The sequence below is a fragment of the Pantherophis guttatus genome, chromosome 4 (assembly GCF_059756535.1).
Source record: "Pantherophis guttatus breed Tessera chromosome 4, ASM5975653v1, whole genome shotgun sequence".
Lineage (NCBI taxonomy): Eukaryota > Metazoa > Chordata > Lepidosauria > Squamata > Colubridae > Pantherophis > Pantherophis guttatus.
The window spans coordinates 135,504,345-135,530,617 of NC_142066.1; the positions used below are offsets into that span (position 1 = coordinate 135,504,345).

The 26,273-nt window shown below is 40.9% G+C and overlaps 1 protein-coding gene across 3 annotated transcripts in view; it reads left to right on the top strand.

Annotated features, from left to right (window-relative positions):
* The window catches only part of DBF4 (DBF4-CDC7 kinase regulatory subunit), a 36,646-nt gene that overhangs the window by 428 nt on the left and 9,945 nt on the right, over positions 1–26,273 (top strand). The window contains exons 1-10 of one of the 3 annotated variants that reach the window (XM_034402479.3): positions 2–231; positions 522–620; positions 5,498–5,673; positions 7,114–7,305; positions 13,257–13,307; positions 15,576–15,645; positions 15,759–15,832; positions 18,569–18,599; positions 20,237–20,279; positions 24,715–24,846. In XM_034402479.3, the coding sequence (XP_034258370.1) occupies positions 575–620; positions 5,498–5,673; positions 7,114–7,305; positions 13,257–13,307; positions 15,576–15,645; positions 15,759–15,832; positions 18,569–18,599; positions 20,237–20,279; positions 24,715–24,846 (815 nt within the window). In that variant the 5' untranslated portion in view covers positions 2–231; positions 522–574. Of the gene's footprint in view, position 1; positions 344–521; positions 621–5,497; positions 5,674–7,113; positions 7,306–13,256; positions 13,308–15,575; positions 15,646–15,758; positions 15,833–18,568; positions 18,600–20,236; positions 20,280–24,714; positions 24,847–26,273 lie in introns of those variants that run through there. The other 2 variants (XM_034402480.3, XM_034402481.3) reach the window with 2 other exon arrangements.

Consider the following 26,273-nt stretch of genomic DNA (forward strand, 5'->3'; position numbering starts at 1 on the left):
AGGGATGCCTTCGCCCTGTCAGCACTGCGAAAGGCTCCTCCTTGTTGCGTGGCGCCGCCTCTGCCCTAGCTCAGCCCAACCAGGGAGGCGAAGCCAGCGTCGGCAGTGCCTAGTAGGCCCGGGTGGGCAAAGGCGGGAAAGCGCGGCTGACAAAAAAAGCGTGATGGCCGACTGGCGTAGTAGATCCTGAGCAGCGGCCGTGCCCGGCCCCATGGGATCCTCTGGGTTGGGGTGAGCCGAGGGCCCGGGATCGGTTCGAGCGGCGGGAATGTACATTTCAAACACCAACCGTCCCTTCAGGGTGGGGTGGAGTGGACAGGGCCAGAGAGCGGCGAGGCGACGGGTACGGGAGAAGGATTGCAAATTCCGCCTCGTGAATGGAGGGAGGAAGGCAGAAACCATGGGAGGAAGGAGTTAGCTGCAGGAAACGCACCCAGAATCCTCCCCTCAGCTTTAATTGGTTTTTTAAAAAAAGAAAGAATTTTGGGGCATTTTAATTGTTCTGCGCTCTTTTCTTGTAGATCGTAACCGTCGCGGGGAGATGAGGGTGCAGAAAATGTGACTTCCCAGCAAAATGAAACCGGGTGGTTTGAAAAGCGGCAGCAAAGGACAGTTTCCCTGTAAGTCTTCATTTTGCTTCCTGTGTGGTGCGGTGGCGATCGTGACTCGAGACGGAGTTTGTGTTTTTTTTCCCCCCGAAAAGGGTAGAAAAAACTTTTTTTTAATTCAGATCGGTTTTTCTTTCTTTTCTTTGCGAAATTGAGAGCGCTAAAATTCCCCTTGATAGGTTGAAGAGGATGTCTGGGTTGGGAAAACAGCAAAAGTTTCTGTTTTTTGGATGTCCTGTTGAATTTAACACACACACACACAACACACCCCGCTTATTTTGTGTAGTATGGGCTGATTTATAGTACATTTTGAATACTGTGTCAAAAGGAGCTAATGTTTTCGCTTTAAAAAAGATTCTATGCTTTGAAATACACAAGTAGGTAAGTATTAGCTAAGTAGGCAATGGATACTTATAATGTAATTTATTTAAATGTGCTTATTTGTTATTTATATTGGGTGACATTATTTATTTAAAATAATAAGCAATAACTTAAAGTAACCCAGTTGTACTTTTGAAATGTCTTTTCTGCATAAGGGTGATTCTAAAACTACTGAAAATCTTTCTGAGGTTCATATTTAGATATAGGGTGTACTTAAAGTTAGGCCCCATAGACCAATTATATGTTTTATTTATTCTTTTCAGAGAAAATGTTACTGTACTAGGAATGTTTCAAAGGGCATCAAACAAATACATTTTTTTTAGTAAAAGTGGCAATCAATTCAGTTTTAATGTAATTAATATAATACAGGGGTGAGCAACTGTGGCCCTTTTACAACCTGTGGACTTCAATTCCCAGAATTCCTAAAACAGCTTTGCTTTCTCAGGAATTCTGGGAGTTGAAGTCCACAGGTTGTAAAAGGGCCACAGTTGCCCACCCCTGATATAATGAATGGTCAGTGAGACTTGACCTTTGATACACCCTATATAGTTTATTAAGAATTTATTGTTAAAACATTTAGAATAACAACAGTCTCCCAGGTAATTAGTCCCTGAGGAGATGATAAACTGACAATTAACCAGTTGGTTGTAATGAAATTAAGTTTATTTATATGTTTATAGGATTGTTTTTCTTTCTCTTGGAATATTTTTTATTTACTTGAAACAGAATTTTCTTGATTTCATTTTCCTAATTAGGGCTACAATCTAAATATTTTCCTGATTACAATCTAAATCCAGCAAACTGAAATCTTTCAGTCTCAAATCTTATCTGTACTCACTTTCAAAGTGTGATCTCTTGATAATGCCACATATGTTGGAATATGGTCGATATATGGTCTACAAGCCAAACTGATATTGAAAAGTGGGATTGTGAAGAGAATATGAATTATACTGGCTAGTGATTTTGAGTATAAAGTTTTTTTTTCTGCATCCACTGAAACATGATGTCTATGGACATGTCTCTTTCCGTTATGCGCCCTGTTGATACTTCTAATTAAATGTTAATAAAAATAATATCTCCTTCCCAAAAAACCCGAGATATATTGATATCTCAATACTCATTGTTAATTGGATCTGGGAGGCACAATAAGTACCAAAAATGATGAATACCAAACAAGTTTTTCCCACAAGGAATAATGCCATGAGTTACAAGGCAATTAACATTGACAAGTTCTAGCTGGTGTGTTGAGTACCAAACATGATGAGTACCAGGAAATGTTTTTTGTGTCAAAATGTGCTGAGTACCAAATTTGATGAGTTTCAAAGCAGTTGAACATAAAGGTACCACTGTACTTCAAAGCAAAGCACTCCCCTTAAAGCCAGTTGCAATATTTATTATTTTTAGGAAGTAAATATAGGAAATACTAGAAATTTGAATGTGGTAAGAAACTGGAAAAAAAAAATGGGCCTGATTCAGGGAAGAAGTAGGGAACTTTGATACCAATGGGAGGAGAATAAAACAAAGACAAACTCAGAGTAAAGAGAGGACTTTGGAGGCAATTCTGAATGTGACAAAAATTCATTTTCTAATTTGAAGTTTAGATTTTTGAACAGGTTCTGTTTTAACTAGTTTATGATAGTGGTGAATATCTGTAGCTCGAATGTAGGTTGACGGTGAAAGTTCGTTCTCAGAGCTTGTGGGTTGGTTTCTGAACATTTCATTACCAGGTTAGGTAACAACTTCAATAGAATTTAGAGAATATCAAGTGTTGGTGTTCTTTTGCTTATAAGGGTTTCTTGCGGTCAGAAGGTCTTGTGGGAGGCTCACGTCAGGTGAGGGTCTTGTGATGAGGAGGTCAAGTGAGGATCTTTGGGAGGTAAAGTGCTGATGGTGGAGTTGTGAGAGTTGGTTGAGAGTTGGTGCTGTTCCTTGTCAGTGTGGCTGGGGATTAAGGATTTGGACTTGTGGCGATTGACTGCCAGCTGGTGTTCATGGATTCTAGTTTTCAGTTGATGTAATGTTTGTCCCACATAGAATGGTTGTAATTGTTACAGCTGATTTTGTAAATTACAATGTTTCTTTCCTCCTTCTGTATCTTGTCTTTGGTTCTGGATAATCCCTGGCAGAGTGTGGCTGTGGGTTTATGCACTATTGTTATTCCTAGAGGTGGGAGAATTTTGGCTGCCATTTCAGACACCTTTTTATGTATGGTAGGATTAGTGTGTTGGAATACAAAGTTTTTACTATAGCCATTGTGGAGAAAAATGTCAAGCAATTGTTTCTCTTCCGCTTTTCTTAATGCTGTGGTGCTCCAGTGTGTCCTGGCCCTTCTGAAGAGGGCCACCGCACACAAAAGAAGCTGCATTCAGACCCTCTTCAGCCAAACTCTATTTCCAATTTGTATTGTCCAAATTTACCATGGACCATTAGATGACCCTCCAAAATATATTTGGGAGAGGTGATAGAGATAGAAGGAGATTGTTTGGGGCAATATGCTGACTCTTTAATCCGTTTAGAGCAGTGATTCTCAACCTGTGGGTCGCGACCCCTTTGGGGATCGAACAACCCTTTCACAGGGGTCGCCTAAGACAGTGGTCATCAACCGGTGTCCTTTGGTGGTCCGTGGAGAAATTTTCGTATTTTTGCAGGTGGTGCAATACGGAAAAAGGAGTGCAGCCCTCGCCATCTGGAATGAATGGTGCTGTTGTGGCGGTGGGGGAGAGGGCGGCAGAAGCAGGAAGAAATGGCATTTGCGATGGCTGGAAGCTGCGGGAGCGAAGCACTATTTTCATTTGCACGGCAACAGCATTCCGGCCTCAGTATATTTGTGCCAGCCAGTGGCGCAAGGCAGCCCTCCTCTCCTGTCGCTTGGGACTCAGAGTGGTAAATGGCATCTGATCCGGGGAGCAGCCGGATTTTGCTCTCTAATCCAGACACCAGATTGGCCCCCTGCAAGCTCTCGTCTCTCGAGGAGCGCTCCCTGAAGCAGGGCTGGAAACTTTGGTCGGACTCCTCAAGAGACGAGAGCTTGCAGGGGGGGGCAACCTGATGTCTGCAATGGAGAGCAAAATCCGGCTTCTTCTCTCCGCTGTAAGTGCGGCATCAGGATCCCGCCTTGGTATATTTGCGGTACAAGGCAACCCTCATCTCCTGATGCTTGGGACTCGGAGCGGTAAATGGTGACTGGTCTGGGGAGCAGCCGGATTTTGCTCTCCATTGTGGATGCCAGATCGGCCCCCTGCAAGCTCTTGTCTCTTGAGGAGCCCAACCAAAGTTTCCCGCACCACTTCAGGGAGCGCTCTTTGAGAGACGAGAGCTTGCAGGGAGCCGATCTGGCATCCGCAATGGAGAGCAAAATCCAGCTGTTCCCCGGACCAGTCACCGTTTACCGCTCTGAGTTCCAAGCGGCAGGAGATGAGGGCTGCCTTGCACCGCAAATATACCAAGGCGGAATCCTGATGCCGCGCAAGTTCAAGTAGTGCTTCGCTCCCACACTTCTTCCAGCCCTCGGTCTCTCAGGGAGATGCTTTACTTCCTCTCAGCCCCAAGACACTGGCTGGCCCATGACATGAGAGAGAGAGAGAATGAGAGAGAGAGAGAGAATCAGAATGAGACAGAGAGAGAGAGAGAAAGAGAAAGAGACAAAGAATGAAAGAGAATGAGAGAGAGAGAAAGAGAGAGAATCAGAATGAGTCAGAGACAAAGAATGAAAGAGAAAGACAGAATGAAAGAGAATGAGAGAAAGAGACAGAGAGAATCAGAGAGTGTGAGAGAGAGAATGAGAGACAATCAGAGAATCAGAGAGAGAAAGAGAAAGACAAAATGAAAGAGAATCAGAATGAGAGAATCAGAAAGAGAGAGTGGGGGAGAGAGAGATAAAGAGGGGGAGAGAGAAAGGGGGAGAGAGAGAGAAAGAGGGGGGAGTGAAAAAGAGAAAGAGTGGGGGAGAGAAAGAGAGGGAGAGAGAGAGAAAGAGAGAGAAAGAGTGGGAGAGAGAGGAGGGAGAGTGCCTGAAGGACCCCATCCCATCATTGGGAGTCCAGGTGCTTCAGCAAGCGGCACACTGGATTCGTATTAGTGGTCTGTGAAATTTAAAATTATGAAGTTGGTGGTCCCTGAGGTCCAAAAGGTTGGGGACCCCTGGCCTAAGACCATCAGAAAACACATATTTTCGATGGTTTTAGGAATAACTTTATGGTTGGGGGTCACCACAACATGAGGAACTGTATTAAAGGGTTGCGGCATTAGGAAGGTTGAGAACCACTAGTTTAGAGAGAGCTATAAAACACTGTGAAGCGGTATATAAGTCTAAGTGCTACTGCTATTTGTATATTATTTATTTATAACTCAAGGTGACAAACATATCTAATATTCCTTCCTAGTCTTAATACTTCAAATATCAAGGCTCACCTATACACACTTTTCAATAATCCTCTTTTGCTTCAAAGGATTTAAGGATTAAACAGATACGTTTCTGATAAGGATCAAATGCTTTACTTCGATTGCAGGTGATATGCAAGAAAGAAGGGAAAAAAGCAACCCTCCCCTGAAAAGTGTAAAGAAAGATTCTACAAAGCCCGATAAACCAAAATGCAAACCACTTACTGGGAAAGTGTTCTATCTTGATATTCCATCTAACACCCTCTCTGATAAAATTGCAAAAGATCTTAAGGAACTAGGAGGGGTAAGTCAATATATATGTTTTGCTTTAAGATAGAAAAAAAAGGAATAGTGCAGATTCAGTTTGAGTATATTATATTCTTGCTGAGACTGAATTCCTAAGCATTTCTCTCTTTTTACAACCTGCCTTTCAATTACATTTAATGCTACATGGTTAGGGTTTTTTTTTAATTAAAAAATTGCCATTTCTCCAAAATTCTCTATAAAATTGTTATACCCAGAACTGAGGACAGCTGAGACTTCCTGGGGCTTCCTGTGTTGCGTTGCGTTGCCAGGACCTCCTGGTGCAGTGCTGTGTACTATGATCTACGATACTGTAGCTTTGCACCATACTGGTGGGCAATTTTTTTCATGCCATGCTGTTGGGGTTCCCCAGGATGGTAGCTATGTGCGATGATGTGGCTCAGAGACTTCTTACAGCCCAAGAGCACACCAAGAAGCCGCTGAGCAGTGGCATGACAGCTGCCGAGCAACACAGTTTTGGGGCTGCTTGCTGCTCTGAAAGATAGGTTTGGGGGAGGGGGCGGGGAAGGTCAGAGATGTGATGGAGATGGGTAGGAGGAGTTGAAAAGGAGGAATTCCTTTATCTTACCAAGCTTCAGGTTAGGGAGGAATCAAGCCCAGAATGGCTTGGATTGGGATAGGTACTTAATGACTCATAATTCATGGTTAATGACAACAACAGAATGTGTAAAGTGGTGGTGTTCTTTACAACTGCATTGCTTAGTGATGGAAATTCCAGGCCTACTTTTGGTCATAAATCCAGGATTACCTACATATTATAAATATGTTTATGGTATTTTATATTAACTATTTCAACCTATATTGCGTGATCTCTGCATCAGGGGTGTCAAACTCGATTTCATTGAGGGCCGCATCAGGGTTATGTTTGACCTCAGGGGGGCGTGGCCAGGGTAGGACATGGCCAACGTCACTCGTGTCAGGGGGGCCTGTGGTAGCTCAAGTGCTCTGCCAGCGAAAACAGGCTCTTGAGCTCTGTTTTTGGCTGCAGTAGCCTTCTTCAACCCTCTGCCAGTGAAAACGGAGCTCAGGTGGGCCACCTGCGGTCCTCCTGAGCTCCGTTTTCACTGGCAGAGACACCACTGGCTTGTCCTTCGCTGTTTCCAGGGCAGCCCCATGGGCTAGATCTAAGCACCCCAATCTGGGCTCTGGGCCTTGAGTTTGACACCCCTGATCTACATTGATTTTTTGAAACATTTGTGATTTGAAATAATCTTTTTGCATAGCAATGTTATCCTAACAATTCTTCTTCCAATCCGGCTGCTTACAGTCTATGAATGAGAATTAGAGATTCTGTGAAGTAAGCAGTATTACTCAAATATTTGTGAAGATGCTTTAAAGCTATGTTGAGTATTGGAATGGGAACATATAGTGTTCCCATTCCAAAATAATAATTTTCTTCTTCTTTTTTTTTAACAATTAGAGAGTTGAAGGATTCCTCAGCAAAGACATTAATTACTTGATCTCTAATAAAAAAGAAGCAAAATTTGCAGCCCTTGGACAAGTATCTCCAGTCCCAAGCCCAGAATCTGTATGTAATGGCGGGAACAGTTCACCTCATCCAAGCAGTAGAAGAGACAGGACTGATGGTAATACATTTAAGCTGGTGGACACGGTAAGTTTCATTCTTACTTCTTCCTTTACTCTCTACCAACCCTGCACAAATGCTGCATGTTAAGTAAAGCAAGTTCTTTATAATTTTCTATATGTTTCAAAGCTAGTCAAACTTCAGACAGTTCCTTGAGCTGAAAATGGTTTCATGAAATACCGTATTTTCCGGCGTATAAGACGACTTTTTAACCCAGGAAAATCATCTCAAAAGTCGGGGGTCGTCTTATACGCCGGGTACCCGAATCTGAGTTGCTGGCGCTGACCGATGACACTTTGGGAGCACCGGCAACATTGAGGGGAAGCTGTACTCTAAATTAGTTCCAACCTACAAGAGGTGCCAGGCAGTGCACGGCCCACGAGAAAGGAACGCGTCCCCACTCTACCCCAGAATTCGGGTCACCTTCCTTTCTTTCCCAGGAGTCCACGGTGAAAGCGGCGCCGCGGTCGACCTGGGCCAGCGCCTTGCACACCTGGCTCTGCGTCTCCATTATGAGAAGCTCCATGCGACTTCGCATGTCTCCGCCCCAGTCGCGCAGCTCTCGCAATCCGCTCACCGGAGGAGCCATGAAGTGCTCGCACCGCCTTGCCAGATCTTCCTCGTCCTCCTTTCCCCATGGCTTTTCCCGTTGTAATTGCTGCTGCTGCTGCCACCGAGGCTGCTCCTTCATCTCCGCCCGCCGCACCAGACCCAGCCTGGCCAGCACCGCTGTGGCTCCCGCAGTCCAAGCGGATCGGCACCCAGGCTCGCAGGCGAAGGGTGGGAGTGCACAGCGCACTTTCCTGGCTTGGCGCTGATCTGGACGGCTGCAGAAGGAACTGGGCACCGGCTGTCATGTCTTTTCTGCTGTGCGGGATTCGGCACCTGGGCTCCCGGGGTTTAAGCCTCCGGGCCGGCCCGCGCTGCTCCAGGATGTTTGCTTCGGGCTCCTTGGAATCGCTGCCGGGCAGTTCTTCCCATTGGGGCGATGGTGGGTGGCAGCGATCGGTGTCGCTTGGACTGCGGGAGCCACCCACCATCGCCCCAACGGGAAGAACCGCCTGGCAGCGATTCCAAGGAGCCCGAAGCGAACATCCTGGAGCAGCGCGGGCAGGCCCGGAGGCTTAAACCCCGGGAGCCCAGGTGCCGAATCCCGCACAGGAGAAAAGACATGACAGCCGGTGCCCAGTTCCTTCTGCAGCCGTCCGGATCGGCGCCAAGCCAGAAAAGTGCGCTGTGCACTCCCACCCTTCGCTTGCGAGCCCGGGTGCCGATCCGCTTGGACTGCGGGAGCCACAGCGGTGCTGGCCGGGCTGGGTCTGGTGCGGCGGGCGGAGATGAAGGAGCAGCCTCGGTGGCAGCAGCAGCAACAATTACAACCAGAAAAGCCATGGGGAAAGGAGGAGCAGCGCTAAGTTACCTTCTGGGGTGGAGGGGTGTGTGTGGAAGAATAGGTGAAGCTAAAACGGCTTTCTCGTTCATCCCGATGTCGGGAGAAGTGGCTTGAGGGGCGCCCGAGCTTTTAAGATTTTAACCTGGGCTAATCGGGCGGGGGAAAGAAGTGCTCTAGTCTGCAAACGAGGCAGGGTCTTGGGTTTAAAGGGTGGGGGGGCAGAGAAACTTTCAAGGCAGTTTTCTCTCAGCCAGAGGTAGAATCTGAATGGGAGAATATGGGTGTCGCTGCATGGATTGCATTATTTCGCTCATTTCTGGAAATATCCCTGCGCCCCTTTTCGCCTCCCGGAATTATGTGGCTCCCACCCACCCCACCCCACAACAGATCTGCGCGAGAGACCAGAAAACTGTGGGTTTCGTGTGTGTGTATGTAACAAAAGGTGCAGATGTCTTTCCCCCCCATTTCTTTCCGGCTGCAGCCTTTCTTCTGAATGGGGTCGGGCTGGATACGCCGCGAAAGAGATCGGCTTGGGGGAAAAAAAACCGGTCTGCCGCCTTTACCACTACCTCCCCTCTCCACAAACACACACTTTTTGTTGTTGTGTGTTGCTGATAACATTCCCCCTCCCCCCCCCAATTCCACGGGTTCAAAGCCGCCGAGAGAGAGAGAGAGAGAGAGAGAGAGAGAGAGGGAAAGAAAGAAAAAAAGAGTTTTGATTCTGCCGGCTTATCGCGAAGGCATTGGAACAAGCAGCCTAAAACTAGGAGGCGTGTAAAGTCGCGGCTTAACGTTGCCGCAATGAGACTTTGGTGCCTGTTTGTGTGGACGGTGTCCATGCTCGCCGCGTCCTCTGTATCGAGACCTCTTTTAAAGCTTCTTTTTGATAAACCCCCCTTGTGCCTCTTCTCCGGGTTTCTTGGTAACTGGGATCTGCTACACATGCAAAACGGAGTCCCGAAATGGCTCTCCCGAGGTTGCCCGCTCTCACCATTACTGCAGCCGTCCGGATTGGCGCCAAGCCAGGAAAGTGCGCTGCGCACTCCCACCCTTCGCCTGCGAGCCTGGGTGCCGATCCGCTTGGACTGCGGGAGCCACGGCGATGCTGGCCGGGCTGGGTCTGGTGCGGCGGGCGGAGATGAAGGAGCAGCCTCGGCGGCAGCAGCAACACCAATTACAACCGGAAAAGCCATGGGGAAAGGAGGATGAGGAAGATCAGGCAAGGCGGTGCGAACACTTCATGGCTCCTCCGGTGAGCGGATTGCGAGAGCTGCGCGACTGGGGCAGAGACATGCGAAGTCGCATGGAGCTTCTCATAATGGAGACGCAGAGCCAGGTGTGCAAGGCGCTGGCCCAGGTCGACCGCGGTGCCGCTTTCACCGTGGACCTCCTTGGAATGCTGGAACCAGCTGGTTGCTGCGCGGAGCTTCCCCCAGGCATCCAGGGAGATATTACCGACGCTCTGACTTCCCCAGACCGGTGGGGATCAGCTGGGGAAGTCGGAGCGTCGGTAATAGCCCCCTAGATGCCTGGGAGAAGCTCCGCTCAGCAGCCAGCTGGTTCCAGCATTCAGCAGCATGCAGCCTTGACTAGATTGGCACAGCTTTCTGTCAATGTCATCAGTCAGTGCCAGCAACTCAGATTCATGAAGTGTGCGGATCTCGACAAGGCTGCATGGGTGAAGGAAAAAAACCTGGTACAAAATAGCCCTCTTGCCACTACACGTAGCCCATTACCTTTCTCTACAGTACAGCAACAGTACATACAGTATAGTATACAAATATAACAGTCAAGACCCCATCATGGCTTCACCAGCAAGAAGAAAGAAATATGAAGCCAGTTTTAAACTTAAAGTTTTAAACTTTGCCATGGAACATAATAACTGTGCTGCTGCAAGACAATATGGAGTAACAGAAAAGATGGTTCGGGACTGGAAAGCAAATGTAAAAGCGTTAAAGAGTATGCCAAGGGGTAAGTGTGCATTAAGAAGAGGCACCCCACATTGGCCAGAACTCGAAAAACATGTAGCAGACATGGTGAATGAGCATCGCCAAAACGGTTATGTAGTGACACGAAATAAAATACATTTGTTTGCACTTCAGTGGGCCAAATCTAACCCAGATCACAGCAACAGATTTAAGGCCACTGTATCCTGGTGTACTAGATTCTTGGAAAGGCATAAGCATTTGAATTAAAATTACCATATTGAAATCAAATCTGATGTTTTTTAATTTTTATTTGGTGTGCGTTGGAAGAGGGGTAGTCTTATATGGCGAGTATAGCCCAAACCCTATATTTTAACAGGAAAAGTAGGGGGTCGTCTTATACGCCCAGTCGTCTTATACACCGGAAAATACGGTACTCTGGGAAACTTGTAGCCCACCAGATAACGCTGAACTGAGACTCTAGACAGCCATAGACAATGGCAAGACATTTTGGAAGCCATTAATTTAATGGCACCTGTAAGGCTAAAACATTGTAGTATTTTATTCTGTGATATTATCTTTTCATTCTTTCCTATTCTATATTGAAAAATATTCCACTTCAGACTTTCTTCTTTATTATTAAAATAAATTTTTCAGAAGTCTTTAACCAAGTTCATAGAGGAAAGGCATAAGTACTTTTAAGAAGCTCCAGAGATTTTTTGCAGAATTTATTTATATGTCTTGTAAAAATCTTAGATAATGTAAAAATCTTCACCATCAAATTCCTGCTCCAGATAGCACTTGCAAGATCATTTTCCCATAGAACAACTTCAGTGTTGGGCCCACTAACTTTCCTTTCATTTGATAAAAATTCATAAATGTCTCGATAGTTTCAGTGATTACAATTTTGACATATGCTGTGTGAGCCTTCCAAGGTAATGTTTTACAAAGTATTGTTTCTCAGTATTGCTAAACTTTTCTAAAGCAGCCTGTCCAATAGACTATTTAAATGTTTTCAATCATTACCTCAAATTTATAACTTTGCTATCTTTGCTATGGGTGTAACTCATTTGTAGCTGTTTCTTAGAGGAATAACAGATTAACTTCTTAAACATTATCAATTCTTATCAAGAGACAATAATCCGTGTACACTGACATAGCTAACTTAAAAAAATCTCAGTAGTTGACAAATAAGGCACCACCAACTGCATGTAAAAATTAAACAATATACTGAATATTACTTCCATAAGAAATGCAAATAAATTTATCCTCACTCTAATAGTTGTATTAAAATATAATTGTTTCACTACATACAAAAGAGAGTTAGCTATATCAGTATTAACTAATTTGTCCATGTTCCAAAAGTGCTCTTTTCAAGAGACAAGTATACTTTCTGGTTTTCTTTGAAGACCAAAAAGCTTCTCATCCAAAAAGCTTTTTCAGCTCTGACTGGATGGTGGGGAATGGAAGGATTTATACTTCTTGTGGACAGCTGATCATTTGCATTCTTTTAGCATGTCGTTAAAGCCACCTGGAGTTTTATCTCATCAAGGTCACCTGAGTGGTACAAGTTGTTGTGGAGCCTTCTTGGAATTGTTGAAAAGACTTGTAGATGATGGAGATAGATGATGTATCCTTCCCCCTCTGCTGAAAGAAGTATGTTCAATTTTGACATAAATGGCCTCTTTAATCCCTCTTTAACCTCTCTTCCATTTATGTCAAAATTGAACAATTTGCACCACTCAGGTGGTGATACAGATAAACCTCCAGGTGATCTTAATGACATGCTAAAAGAATGCAAATAACCAAATTGTCTGCAAGGAGTATAAATCCTTCCATTCCCCACCACCCAGTCAGGGCTGAAGAAGCTTCTTGGATGAGAAGTGAAACATCTTCAAAGAAAAACCAGAAAGTCCAGTTGCCTCTTGAAAAAAAGCACTTTTGGGACAACCATGACCTGGATGACTGAGAAACTCCATATACATTTAATTTATCCATAATTCATTTCTGTTGGCTGAGTTACAACAATAGTCAAATCAGTGAACATTACTTGGAAAACATTTTGTAGTATTGCTTACATATTTAGATAGTAATTTGTATGTTTTTGTTTATTTCTTTTTTAAAAAAATATAAGTACTGTTATTCAGTCATTTAGATAAGTTTCCATTTTGGTAATAGAAATATAGTAGTTTAGCTAGCAGACATCAAATTAAAAATTATCACAAATAAGCTGTTTATGTCTACTCATAGAAAGTTGGCTAATCTTACTAATCTTTTTTTCCCCATTCAGTCATGCCCTATTCTTGAGCACTTCCTGGATAAGTCCCTGCAATATTCTTGACAAGGTTTTCAGAAATGGTTTACTGTTGTAAATCATTTCTGTAAACTTAAGAAAAAATAACTAGCTCAAGGTCACACAGCTAGGTTTGTGCCTAAGGAAGGACTAAAACTCATTGTTTCTGTCATGATTGTACATCAGATTTGGTGTCACTAATTTATTAATTTTAATTTACTAATTTTAATATCGTGCCAACCTAAATAATTTTGTGAACCTTTAAAAAACCAAAGTAATAAAATTCACTAAGTAACTATTTTAAATAACCCTATGTGTGCAGTAACAGCTGTAACCCACCCATACTCTTTTTTCTTCTTCAATATAGATGCGCATGAGTAGAGGAAAATCTTTAGTGGAAAAGGCAATCAAGGATCAGGTATGTGTCACTGAATAACATTATTATTTTATCTCAAATTAGCTTTCTTATCTGTTATCATTATTTCCACATGAAACTTATATAATTTGCTAATTATATGTAACTTTAGGATAGCTTTTTGGCACTGCTAGGTTATGAAATCAAACGTTTGACATTTCTTTTTTCCTATAGGTATCTTCAATTTATGACCATTTGTTTAATGACCATTTAACGTTAAGATGGCCTTGGAAAGAGTGCTTACAGCCTGTAAATTACTTCTGACTCACTATAATATTATCACCATGCCCCCTTCCTCCCAAAGTTGCCTGATTGCCTGATCTGAGTGCTTGGTCACCTATCCGAATTTATGATCATTGTCAAGCATCTTGCGATCAGGGGTGAAATGCTCCCGGTTTGGACTGGCTCGGGCGAGCAGGTAGCAATGGCGGCGGGCAGTTCGGAGAACCGGTAGCAAAATCCCTGCCCCCGCCCCCCATTCCCAGCGAGCTACGCAATCATCAGAGCCTTTATTTTCTTTTAAATGGCTCTAACGAGCCAAGCTCTGACGATCCAAGCTGAGTTGCCTGCTAACCACTAGCAAAAATCCCCCCCCCCCCAAAGCCTCCAGATTGCTTACCTTAGCTGCTGGTTGCAACGCCTGCCTTGTTTCGCTTCCTGTAATACCTGCAATACGTTGCATCAGCAAGCAACTGAATCTCTCTGCCTGCAATCAAGCTCATCGGTGAGCAGCTCTATCTCCCTGCCTGCCTTCCTGCCTGCCTTGGTCTCCAACCTTGGCAACTTTAAGACTTGTGGACTTCAACTCCCAGCAAAGCTAGCTGAGGAATTCTGGGAGTTGAAGTCCACAAGTCTTAAAGTTGCCAAGGTTGGAAATCCCTGTTCTATTGGGTAAGTTTTTTTCCCCTTTGGGAGCTTAAAAAAAATATAGTTAATTGGGTTTTTTTTTTAGTTGTTCTTTTTTTAGACCTAGCCATTTAAAGTTTAGGAAGTTTTAAATTTAATAAAAATAAAAATAAATTAAAATATAATAATATTTGTGCAGCTTTCTGAGATTTAGTGTGTTTCTGTAGTGTTTCACTCTAACTACACAAACACACAATCTCACAAAGCTTTATGTGGAATTTTGTGAAAGTTGGTTTTTTGGGCTTTTTGTGGCTGTGTGAGGTTCCTGCTTGTTGCAGGGGCCATTTTGGGTCTAGCACAGCTGCTTTTACATTGTGGGTGAGCCTGTTGTGTTGTGTTTTGTAGATTAAAAAAGGGCAAAGAAGTGACATTGACTTGGCCACACCCACCCAGTCACCTTACCACCAAGCTCCGCTCACAGAACTGGTAGCAAAAAATTTTAGATTTCACCCCTGCCTGCGATCATATGATGGCTATTTGTAATCTTCTCTTCTGGCTTCCCCAGAAAGGCAATGGGGAAGCCAGCAGAGAAGATTGTAAGCATCTACCTCTGCTCACTCTCTTCTTGGAGTTGATTAAAAGAGCTGAACAGGGAGCTGAACTCCTTCAGTAGCTTGAGAAATGGAGCTCAAATCATAAAGATCCGAGTGTCATTCCCACAGCCCACTGGAGTGCTTACCTTCCACTTATGGAAGAGAGTCAAACTCCTTTGGCAGAGTGCAGGAAGGAGCTCAGATCTCTAAGTTACAAGCTCCATTCCTGAATCCTGTTGGAGCAGTTCTCTTGTGCACATAGTGGGGAGCTGAACTCCACTGTCTGAGTAAGTGCTTTCCTGTGTGTCTTTTTAAAAACAGAATTTAGATTCTGCAGGTCTGAGCTCTGTTTTTGCAGCCTGCAGGAGTAGTTCACTTCCACACAGGGGAGGGGAGTTGAACTTGGCAGGCAGCTTTTTCATTCCATCCACTCAGTGACCCAAGAGATCACTTAATTGCAACCCAGAGTACCATGATTGCAGTGTTGAGAAAAGCAGACATATGGGTGTCTCATTTAACAACCATTTCGCTTAATGACTGAGATTCTGTTCCCATTTGTGATTGTATATTGAGGTCTACCTGTATATAATTGCTTTTAGTAAGGCACAGTGCTGTGTTTACTCAAGCTTAAATCAGGCAAACTTTATTTCCATATTGCCACAAGGCTGCTTGGCATGAAGGAGGAATGCAATTTTGTTTTTGTACTTTATTCTATTAATAGGGTGGAAGGAGGCTGAGGATATAGAGTACCTGCACTTCAAGTTTTTTTATTGTATTTAAATATTTCTATGCTGAAATGTAATGATAGAAATATTCAATATTTGTATTACAGGAATTGATCCCTTCTGGTAGTATACTCTCAAATGCCTTGAGTTGGGGAGTGAAAATACTTCACATTGATGGCAAGTATTTTTAAAATAAAACTGATTTTATCCCATTATTAAAAGATTTGTTCCATTTAAGTAACTTAGATGACATAAAATAATAATTTTAATTATTCTTTTTTTGAAAAAAGATATTAAGAACTATATTGAGCAAAAGAAAAAAGATCTCTTTTTGGCTAAGAAAACAAGCACAGTCAACAATGTGGTAAGTAAACTACTTAATTTCCAAGAAAGATAGCAAAAAGCAGTAAATGTAATTATTTCTACTAAAACTGCTACATTAATATCTTATTCATAATTTGCAAGAGAAAGACTGAGACCTCATAGATGTGCGAAAGGATAAAGCTCCACTCATCTCTGTTGGTATTTTGAGATGGGGAAGATTTTAAAATATTAGTGACACCCTAAAGCAGGGATGGGCAATTGTGGCTCTTTTACAACAGCCAAGCTGTCTCAGGAATTCTGGGAGTTGAAGTCCACAGATTGTAAAAGAGCCACAATTGCCCACCACCCCTGCCCTAAAGCAAGAGTGTCAAACGATTTCATTCAGGGCTGCATCAGGGTTATGTTTGACCTTGGGGGGCCATGGTGGGTGTGGCTAGCTCAACGTCATTTGTGTCGGGAGCCTTTGGTGGCCTAAGCGCCAGCGAAAATGGGCTCCCAGCTCCGTTTCAGCTGTGACGGCCTCCTGCAACCCTCTGCCAGCGAAAGCAGAGCTTGGGAGGGCTGCAGGCAGCCCTCCCTAGCTCCATTTTCTCTGGCAGACGCACTGCAGACCGGTCCTTTGCTGTTTCCAGGGTAGCCCCGTGGGTCAGATCTAAGCACCCTGCGGGCCAGATCCGGCGCCCGGGCCTTGAGTTTGATACCCCTGCGCTAAAGAATGCTTAGCATTGTAAACTATAAAATTTCACACACACTCAAAATTCAGAAAATCCTGGTATTAGTGTCTGAGATACAATTCTGCTCACTTTGCATTGTCTATCAGTAGTAGCTATCTTTTACATGGGCTCTATTTATCAAAGCTTGCCCTCTCCTGAAATAAGATCAAGAGAAAATAAACTTTTCTGTTTCAACTTCAGTTAAAGAAATTAATATCCCAATCTATATAATGGGTTCCTCATTTAACATGTTTGCTCTATATGGATTAATACTGGATTTTTTAGAACTAGAAACATGATATATATTATTATTAATTTAAGTATTGTCAGCTCTCTGAGATAAACCAAACAAGAAAAACAAACAGTTGATCTAATTCTATTAACAGCCTGATCAATTAGGGCGAATCCTTCCTGAGTTTCTTTCTTCTACAGTGAAACCACTGGGAGCTTCTCCATCTCTTGTCTGATTCCCTAGGCAGCATTTCTTCGTCTTGTACCTCAAGATAATTTCCATATACCATTATACTTCTTTATCTGTATGTTTTGCTGGTTTAATTGTTATTGGGCCACCTAGAATCATTGTTAGAAAAGTAAAAAAGAAAGAAAAAAAACTATGTTTAATCCATGTTTAATTTAAAATAGTGAATAATAAACAATTTATAATGCCATCACTGCTAAAGAAATAATTCCCTCAGCACTGTCAAACTAGTTACAAAGTCTGCATTACTATTAATCTTCTGATCGTTCCTATCACCCATCTCCTCCCACTTATCACTGTAATCTTGTTGCTGGTATCCTTAAGATTTATATTGACTGTTTCCCTATGACTATCATTAGGTGTTGTACCTTATGATTCTTGATGAATGTATCTTTTCTTTTATGTACACCGAGAGCATATGCACCAAGACAAATTCCTTGTGTGTCCAATCACACTTGGCCAATAAAGAATTGAATTCTATTCTATTCTATTCTATTCTATTCTATTCTATTCTATTCTATTCTATTCTATTCTATTCTATTCTATTCTATTCTATTCTATTCTATTCTATTCTATTCTATAATTAAATTAGGGATATTTTTGTATGCAGTTCAAACGCAATTCTCAATTCTACCAGAATTTCTATATTAACTTATGCTTAAAGTTGAACTGTGATATAGAATGAAAAATGTAACTCGTTTCATTTTATTTACTTGTTTTCAGAAAGTATGGAGTAAATAAATATAGTTGCACACTCAATCCTCCTCCCAATTTGTCCGTGTGTACTTTAAATATTCTAGCCTAAAATTGATTACTTAAACCAAAAAGATTTTTCATCATAAATAAGAATGATAGTTCTTGTTTACCATGTAGTCAGCTTGAAGTTAAAATGGTACTGAACAAGTGGCACTTACACTGAGTCACAGTTATGACTATCCCAGCACCTTCCCAGTCACATAACAGTGCTTGGCATCCACATTGCACTTATGACAGTTGCAGCACTCCATGATCATGTGATCCCAATTTGTGACTTTCTCTACTGACCTTCCACAAGTAAATTCAGTGGGAAGCCTTCAGGGAAGTCACAAGCTGCTCTGCTCTGGCCTTCTTGTCCATTGCAATAAACCTTCCTTCCTTTGGCCTCTGCATTTGTACACACCTGTGCCCTTCTTCCCTTGGTCTCTGTGCTCCAGTCTGCTCTCTTTCCTCACATTTCCCCCAAATTGCACATGACTTGCACCAAGCCTCTCCTGTTTCCCTTGTGGCATCTCCATGCTCCATATCTTGCATTCCTGCTGCTTAATGATCCATGTGTTGTCTTAGGGTTATGATGGCAACCAGGAATGCCTGGATTACAGTCACCAACAATGCAGTCATGTGATATCACGCTTTATGACTGCATCGCTTAACAATGGCAATTTCAGTTCCAATTGCTGTTGTAACCCAAAAACTACTTTTATGCGTTTGGTGTCTCACACTTCACAAATACTTAAGACTATTTAGAGAGCCAGTTGCTGAATGATAGGCAATTACTTGTAAATTATACAAATCTCATAACTATAGTATTATTATTTCTCTCAAATAGGAAAAAGGATCAGCAGATCAAAAAGTAAAAAGTAAGTATTCAAGACACAACTAATATTGCTACCAATTTTATTAAAGGAAAAAGTATAGTTTTATGACAAATTATATATCTAATAAGCAAGGTATCTAAAGAGAGAAGCCATCTTCTGCATGGTGATTCAATTTGTAAGAGATGTCAATTTAGGAAAGGCTGTGGAGGTTTTGAAAGAGGTGAGGTATCGGCCTGGTGTTACTGCCAGCAGAGAAGAGACACATTGTTAAGGTAGTAAGAATGATAGTAAGGACTATGATGATGTTATTGTACATCTTGGCACCAATGACCTATCTGAATACAGATGTACTTTCTGTACAGAATGATTTCCAGACCTTGGGAATAGAAATTTAGCAGGATAGGCTGTAGTCTTACTTTTTAAGAGGTTTTACCTGTATATAAGGAGCAAAAAGGAAAAGGCCAGCGTATAGTGGTGAAAAAAGTAAGGTTCTACATTTAGGCAAGAAAAAACAAATGCACAGGTATAGAGGTGGTACCTGACTCAATAGAAGTAACTAAATCCTAGTGGACAATCATTTAATTATGAGCCAGCAATATGCTACAGTTGCCAAAAAAAGCCAGTGTAATCCTGTGCTGCATTAACAAAGGATAGAATCAAGATCATGTGAAGTGTTAATACACTTTATAATACCTTGGTAATACCACACTGCATCCAGTTTTGGTCACCATGATATGAAAAAAGATGTTGAGACTTTCTAGAGTACAGAAAAGAGCAACAAAGGTGATTAGGAGACTGGAGGCTTCAACATGAAGAACGGTTGCAGGAACTAGGTATGCCTAGTTTAATGAAAAGAAGGAGTAGGGGGTGACATGATAGCAGTGTTCCAATATCCAAAGGGCTGTCTCAAAGAAGAGGGGTCAACCTATTCTCCAAAGCACCTGAAGGCAGGACAAGAAGCAATGGATAAAAACTAATCAAGGAGAGAAGTAACCTAGAACTTCTCCTAGGGGCCTGGTGGCTCGGCAGACTAATAGCATTGTGATAAACCCCAGCTGTCTGCAATTACTGTAAGTTCGAATCTCACCAGGCTCAAGGTTGACTCAGCTTTCCATCCTTTCTAAGGTAGGTAAATTGAGGACCCAGTTTGTGGGGGCAATAAGCTGACTTTGTATAAATATACAAAAGTATGAAGGCTATTGCTTAAGGCATTGTAAGCCGCCCTGAATCTCCGGAGAAGGGCGGCATATAAATCAAATTAAAAAAAAAAAACTAAGAAATTTCCTGACAGAACAATTAATCAGTGGAACAACTTGTTTCCAGAAGTTGTGGAAGTTCCAACACTGGAAGTTTTCAAAAAGAGATTGAACAACCATTTGTCTGAAATGGTATAGGGTTTCCTGCCTGACCAGTGGTTTGGACTAGACCTCCAAGGTCCATTCCAAATCTGTTACTCTGTCATATAAAGTTCATGTAGATAGGTAGGTAGGTAGGTAGGTAGGTAGGTAGGTAGGTAGGTAGGTAGGTAGATAGATAGATAGATAGATAGATAGATAGATAGATAGATAGATAGATAGATAGATAGATAGATAGATAGATAGATAGATCAATCTAGAGAGGCAGGCAGGTAGGTGTGCACACTTATAAATATATAATTTGGTTTAAATTCTTTTACATAGGTAAATTGAAAAATCCTTTTCTGAAAGTAGAGGACAGAAGGTGGTAAGTGTTATTTTTAGACAAATTAAAATTCTACTCTCATGTCCTTTGGCTTTGTTGACTTTATTTTATGCAATGATAATTATAAATTATTATATTCAACTTTAATTTTTGTTTAATTCAGGGTTAGTCATATTTTATATGGAATGTTGCAGATGAATTCAAAATAATAATAGCCTAAGTTGTTTTGATTTTAATAGATCTGTTCAAAGTTGTGAATTTTTGAATTGGCATTGAGAAATAGATAGAGTCCATCTTTATCTCTTTCATTTTTTTTTCCATTTAAGGAGATTGGTCTATAAGGTGATGCAATTACCTAAAAGTTAATGAATTAGGGGACTGGAACACATGCTTTATAAGCTACAATGCTACATTTGTTCTCAGGCATATTTTAATTTATTGACATAGTTATACTAGATGTTATTTGTAGCCAGAACCAGTTTTGCCTTTGTAGCAGTATTCTGCAAAGATAGTATTCTGATATAGATGTTGTAAATGCTTTTTAGAAAAAAACATCAATCTATTCTGTTTTCTGTTAGATATAAAAAAAATCTAGATTTAAATGTTCAAAGAAACCATTGTATTATCTTAGAAAGTCTATATATAATCAGTACTTTGAGGAATCTGTAACTTTTATCTACCTGTCTTTTCTGGTCTACACGTTAAGAAAATATGCAATAGGGTAGATATGATATCCATAATGAAATCTTAAGATAAGAAATTGTTGGCAGAATTGCCCACATTATATGTTTGATGCAGGTAGAAATAAAGGCAATAGTTGAGGGAATATCTTGCTCAGTCCTGACTAAAAAAATAAATGTGCCTATCAAATGTGCCTATTGCTTAGCACATTGTAAGCCGCCCTGAGTCTCTGGAGAAGGGCGGCATATAAATCAAATTAGAAAAAAAAACACAATCAAAGGCTTTAGCATAGTCAGTGAAGCAGAAGTAGATGTTTTTCTGCAACTCCCTAGCTTTCTCCATGATCCAGCATATGTTGGCAATTTGATCTCTAGTTCCTCTGCCTCTTCGAAATCCTGCCTGTACTTCTGGTAGTTCTCGATACACATACTGCTGGAGCCTAGCTTGTAGGATTTTAAGTATAACCTTCCTAGCATGTGAAATGAGTGCAATAGTGCAATAGTTTGAACATTCTTTGGCTTTGCCTTTCTTTGGAATTGGAATGTAAACTGACCTTTTCCAATCCTGTGGCCACTGTTGAGTTTTCCAAATTCGCTGGCAAATTGAGTGTAGCAATTTTACTGCATCGTCTTTTAAGATTTTGAATAGCTCAGCTTGAATACTGTCAGCTCCACTAGTTTTGTTGTTGCTCAGACTTCCTAAGGCCCTTTTGACTTCACATTCCAGGATGTCTGGCTTGAGATCAGTGACCACCCCATTGTGGTTATCAGGGACGTTAAGCTTGTTCTTGTATAGTTCTGTGTAATTTTGCCACCTCTTCTTAATCTCTCCTGCTTCTGTTAGGTCCTTTATCATGCCCATCTTTGCATGAAAGGTCCCCTTTATATCCAATTTTCTTGGAGAGATCTCTGGTCTTCCCTATTCTACTGTTTTCTTCTATTTCTTTGCACTGTTCATTTAAGAAGGTGAATATCTCTTCTAGCTATTCTCTGGAGTTCTACATTCAAATGGGTGTATCTTTCTCTTTCTCCTTTGCATTTCGTTTCCCTTCTTTCCTCAGCTATTTGCAAAGGTTCCTCAGACAGCCATTTTGCTTTCTTGCGTTTCTTTTTCGTTGGGCTAGTTTTAGTTGCTACCTTTTGTACAATGTTGTGAACCTCTGTCCATAGTTCTTCAGGCACTCTGTCTATCAGATCTAATTCCTTAAATCTATTTGTCACCTCTATTGTATAGCCATCAGGGATATGATATACCGTATTTTTCAGAGCATAAGACGCACCGGAGTATAAGACGGATATACCTTTTTTGGTTGTTTTTTTTTTAAAAAAGGTTTTCTTTATTTTTTAGACAAGCACACATACAAACATACAGTGTATTTTCTTTGAACAGAGTATTTGGCTGGTTCACAAATTTAAACAGTGTAGTCATTTCAATTAAATTTACAATTTTTATATTTCCTTTTTGCCATATTTATTCCTCATCTATTTTTTTTTAAAAAACCCAATATTACCCTTCATTCTCATCTCTAATCTTAATCAAATTCAATTTTTCCCTTCTATTCTATATTATACCCCTTCCCATTGTCATCTATTTTTATATCCATCCTCACATTGGTTAATTATTTAATATTACAATTGTTTAATACAAATTCAACATTTTTATATAAATCAATTAGTTATAACTATCTTTTTTGTATATTAATCAATATGAACATGAATATTCCAATTATTTCCATGCAATCCAATTTCTTACAAATCAATTAATTATTTACCAATAATAATAAACCAAATAATTTTCCCCATATATTCTTCCAAACCATAACTTAACCATTTCTGCTTTCAACACAATATACAATTAATAGTATCTCAATTATTACAGTTTCCTAGTTAAATAGACCTTTTTTTCTTTTGTGTTTTAAAATCTTGAACTCTCCTCTTTTGCCCTAAATTTCCCATTGTTTGCACCTACCTTTTTTGGTGAGCAAAAAGAAAAAGAAATCTCTCCCTGCCTCATTTTGTCACCTTGCAACAGAGCCTGCTTTACTTTCAGTTTCGTTTTAGATAGGGGGAAAAAAATCTGCTCTAGCACTCTGTGCAGCAAGCAAAGAGCTTGCAAAACAGCTGAGAGCAAATCAGCTGAGAGTCGGGAGGCCGATCTAATCAACTTGTGCTAATTAGCCTAGGCTGAAGCTGAATGGGGCTGTTTTTTCTTGCTGTTTGCTTGCAAGGAGGTAATTGCTGGGAGGCAGAGGCCAAAGGGTGGGGGCCAGTGGGTGGGCAGGACTACATTCGGTGTATAAGACGCACCAAAATTTTCACCCCCTTTTGGGGAGTAAAAAGGTGCGTCTTAGACGGTAGTTCATACCTGAGTGGCCTAGTGCTTTTCCCTACTTTCTTCAATTTAAGTCTAAATTTTGCAACAAGAAGCTCATGATCTGAGCCACAATCAGCTCCTGGTCTTGTTTTTACTGACTGTATAGAGCTTCTCCATCTTTGGCTGCAGAGCACATAGTCAATCTGATTTCTGTATTGACCATCTGGTGATGTTCATGTGTAGAGTTGTCTCTTGGGTTGTTGGAAAAGAGTGTTTGCTATGATTATCATATTATTTTTGCAAAATTCTATCGGCCTGTGCCCTGCTTCATTTTGTACTCCAAGGCCAAAGTTGCCTGTTATTCCAGTTATCTTTTGGCTTCCTAATTTAGCATTCCAATCCCCCATGATAATAAGGACATTATTTTTTGGTGTTAATTCTATAAGGTGCTGTAGGGCTTCATAGAACTGATCAATTTCATCCTCTTCAGCACCAGTGGTTGGGGCATAGACTTGGATTACTGTGATATTGAATGGGTTGCCTTGAATTTGAACTGAGATCATTCTGTTATTTTGGGGATTGTACCCCAGTATTGCTTCTCCTGATCTTTTATTGACTATGAAGGCTACTCCATTTCTTCTGAGGGATTCTTGCCTGCAGTAGTATACCTGATGGTCATCTGAATTAAATTCACCCATTCCTGTCTATTTTAGTTCACTGAGTCCTAAGATGTCAATGTTCAGTCTTGTCATCCCTTCTTTGACCACATCCAGCTTGCCTTGATTCATGGATCTTATATTCCAGGTTCCTATGGAGAATAGATCTTTACAGCATTGGACTTTCCTTTCACAACCAGATACATCCACAACTAAGCATCCTTTCGGTTTTGAGCCAGTCGCTTCACTCTTTCTGGCGTTACTAGTACTAGCCCTCTGCTCTTCTCCAATAGCATATTGGACATCTTCCGACCTGAGGAGCTCATCTTCCAGCATCATATCTTTTTGCCTTTTGGTACTGTCCATGGGGTTTTCATGACAAAGATACTGGAGTGGGTTGCCATTTCCTTCCCATTGGATCACGTTTTGTCAGAACTCTCTGCTATGATCTGTCTGTCTTGGGTGGCTACACTCTACGGCGTAGCTCATAGCTTCATTGCGCTACGCAAGCCCCTTCGCCATGACAAGGCAGTAATCCATGAAGGGTATTTTACTCTAAAGCAATGTTTTTCAAACTTAGTAACTTTACCAGCATACTGGCTGGAGAATTTTGAGAATTGAAATAGCAATAGTACTTGGACTTAGATATCTTTCCATAGTGCTTTATGGCACAGCTCTTAAAGTTGCCAAGTTTGAAAAACAAAGATGTAAAGTAACTGTTTATTGGATGAAATAGTATTTCAAGGAAATACAATATATATATAAAAGGCATTCCTTATTATTATGTGTATGTGTTTTGTAGTGAACTGATTCTTTTTTTTTAATAGTCGCTATAGACCATTTTACCTTCAACTGTCCAGCTTTCCTGTTGTCAACTATTCTATTCCAAGGCCTTGCAGCCCATTTGATGTAGAAAAGAAAAATGCTCATGGCCAGAAGCAAATTCACAATAAACAAAGGTAACATAAGATAAATAAGATGAAAATGCAATGGTGAATTACAAAATTTAGTTACACAGAAATATATGGAAGCAGTTCTGAGTTTTGCTACAGAATTTAAGAGCAGCCTATGGCTTGCTGTATAATTGTTTAATTTAATAAACATAGCTCATACCTGCCTGGGGGCTCACTATAAACCTCTATCACTAAATAACTGATATGGTTGATATTATTTTAAAATAAGTATCTGGATAGACTTTGCTTAGAAAATTATATCTGCTTTCTCTTATTGTAGTCATAAAATTTTACCTGAGTGAAAAAAATTAATATATCTTTCAGAATAGTTTGTTTTAAACTGGACTCTATTTTAGATGTTTAGCCATTCAATGTTATCTTATTTTACTGTAAAACCTTTCCCATATAATAGATTTTTTTAAAGCAGCCATTCCCACCCACCCCAGATTTGCAAGCTAATTATCTATTAGACTCTAACCCTAAATTATACAGGTAACCCTCACTTACCAGCCACAATTGGAAGTGGCATCTCTGTTGCTAAGCGATGTGCTTGTAAAATGAAGTCACATGACTGTGTCTGACTTAAAACATTGGTTACAGTCAGTAAGCAAATCCTAGTGTTGTTAATGTTAACGTGGGCTGTGGCTCGTGAGTTCCTGCCCTTTTAACTTTACTTATCGGAAGCTGGCTATGAAAATCACAAATGGCAATCATGTGACCTCAGGATGCTGCCAACCACCTTAATTGTGATCATGTGATTATGGGGATGTTGCAATGATTGCAGCTTTTCAGTTCCACATAATTTCAACAATCACTGAATGAGTGTTCAGTAAGCAAAGACTATCTGTATAATTTTGATTAGGTGTAGCAAACTGCATTAGATGTTTTAGTTTTGTAACTGTAGAAATAAAGTAGCATATAATGTAATCCTTAGTTATTAAATGTTATGCATAGATGAAAAAGTTATGTCCCATTTTCTAATGGGATCAACAAATGCTTTTCCTCTTAAGGCAGAAACTTATACCTACTGACAGGTGGTGCTAGAGACTAGTTTTACATATTTGATATCTTTTTTTTTCTATTTTGAAACTAGAAATTAAGATACTGTTTTTTAATTGAAGTCTACATTCATTAGTAGTCTTAATATGGCTTGTATGTCTTGCATATTTTTTACAGAATTATAGTAGTCTTGTGTGTATCTTATGTTAGAATAATGAAGGGAACAAAACAGAAATGTTTTTTTTCTCTATGCATTGAAGTATTCTATATCATTATATTGTCAATGTTATATATTACTTGATGTTCAGTACTGAACATTAAAATGGTTTTCTGAGTAACTATTTTGGGCAGAGGTTTTGTGATTTTAGATTAACAATGTTATTGTACTTTGACAGACACATACTAAGTAGGAGTACAATTATTTTTAAACATAT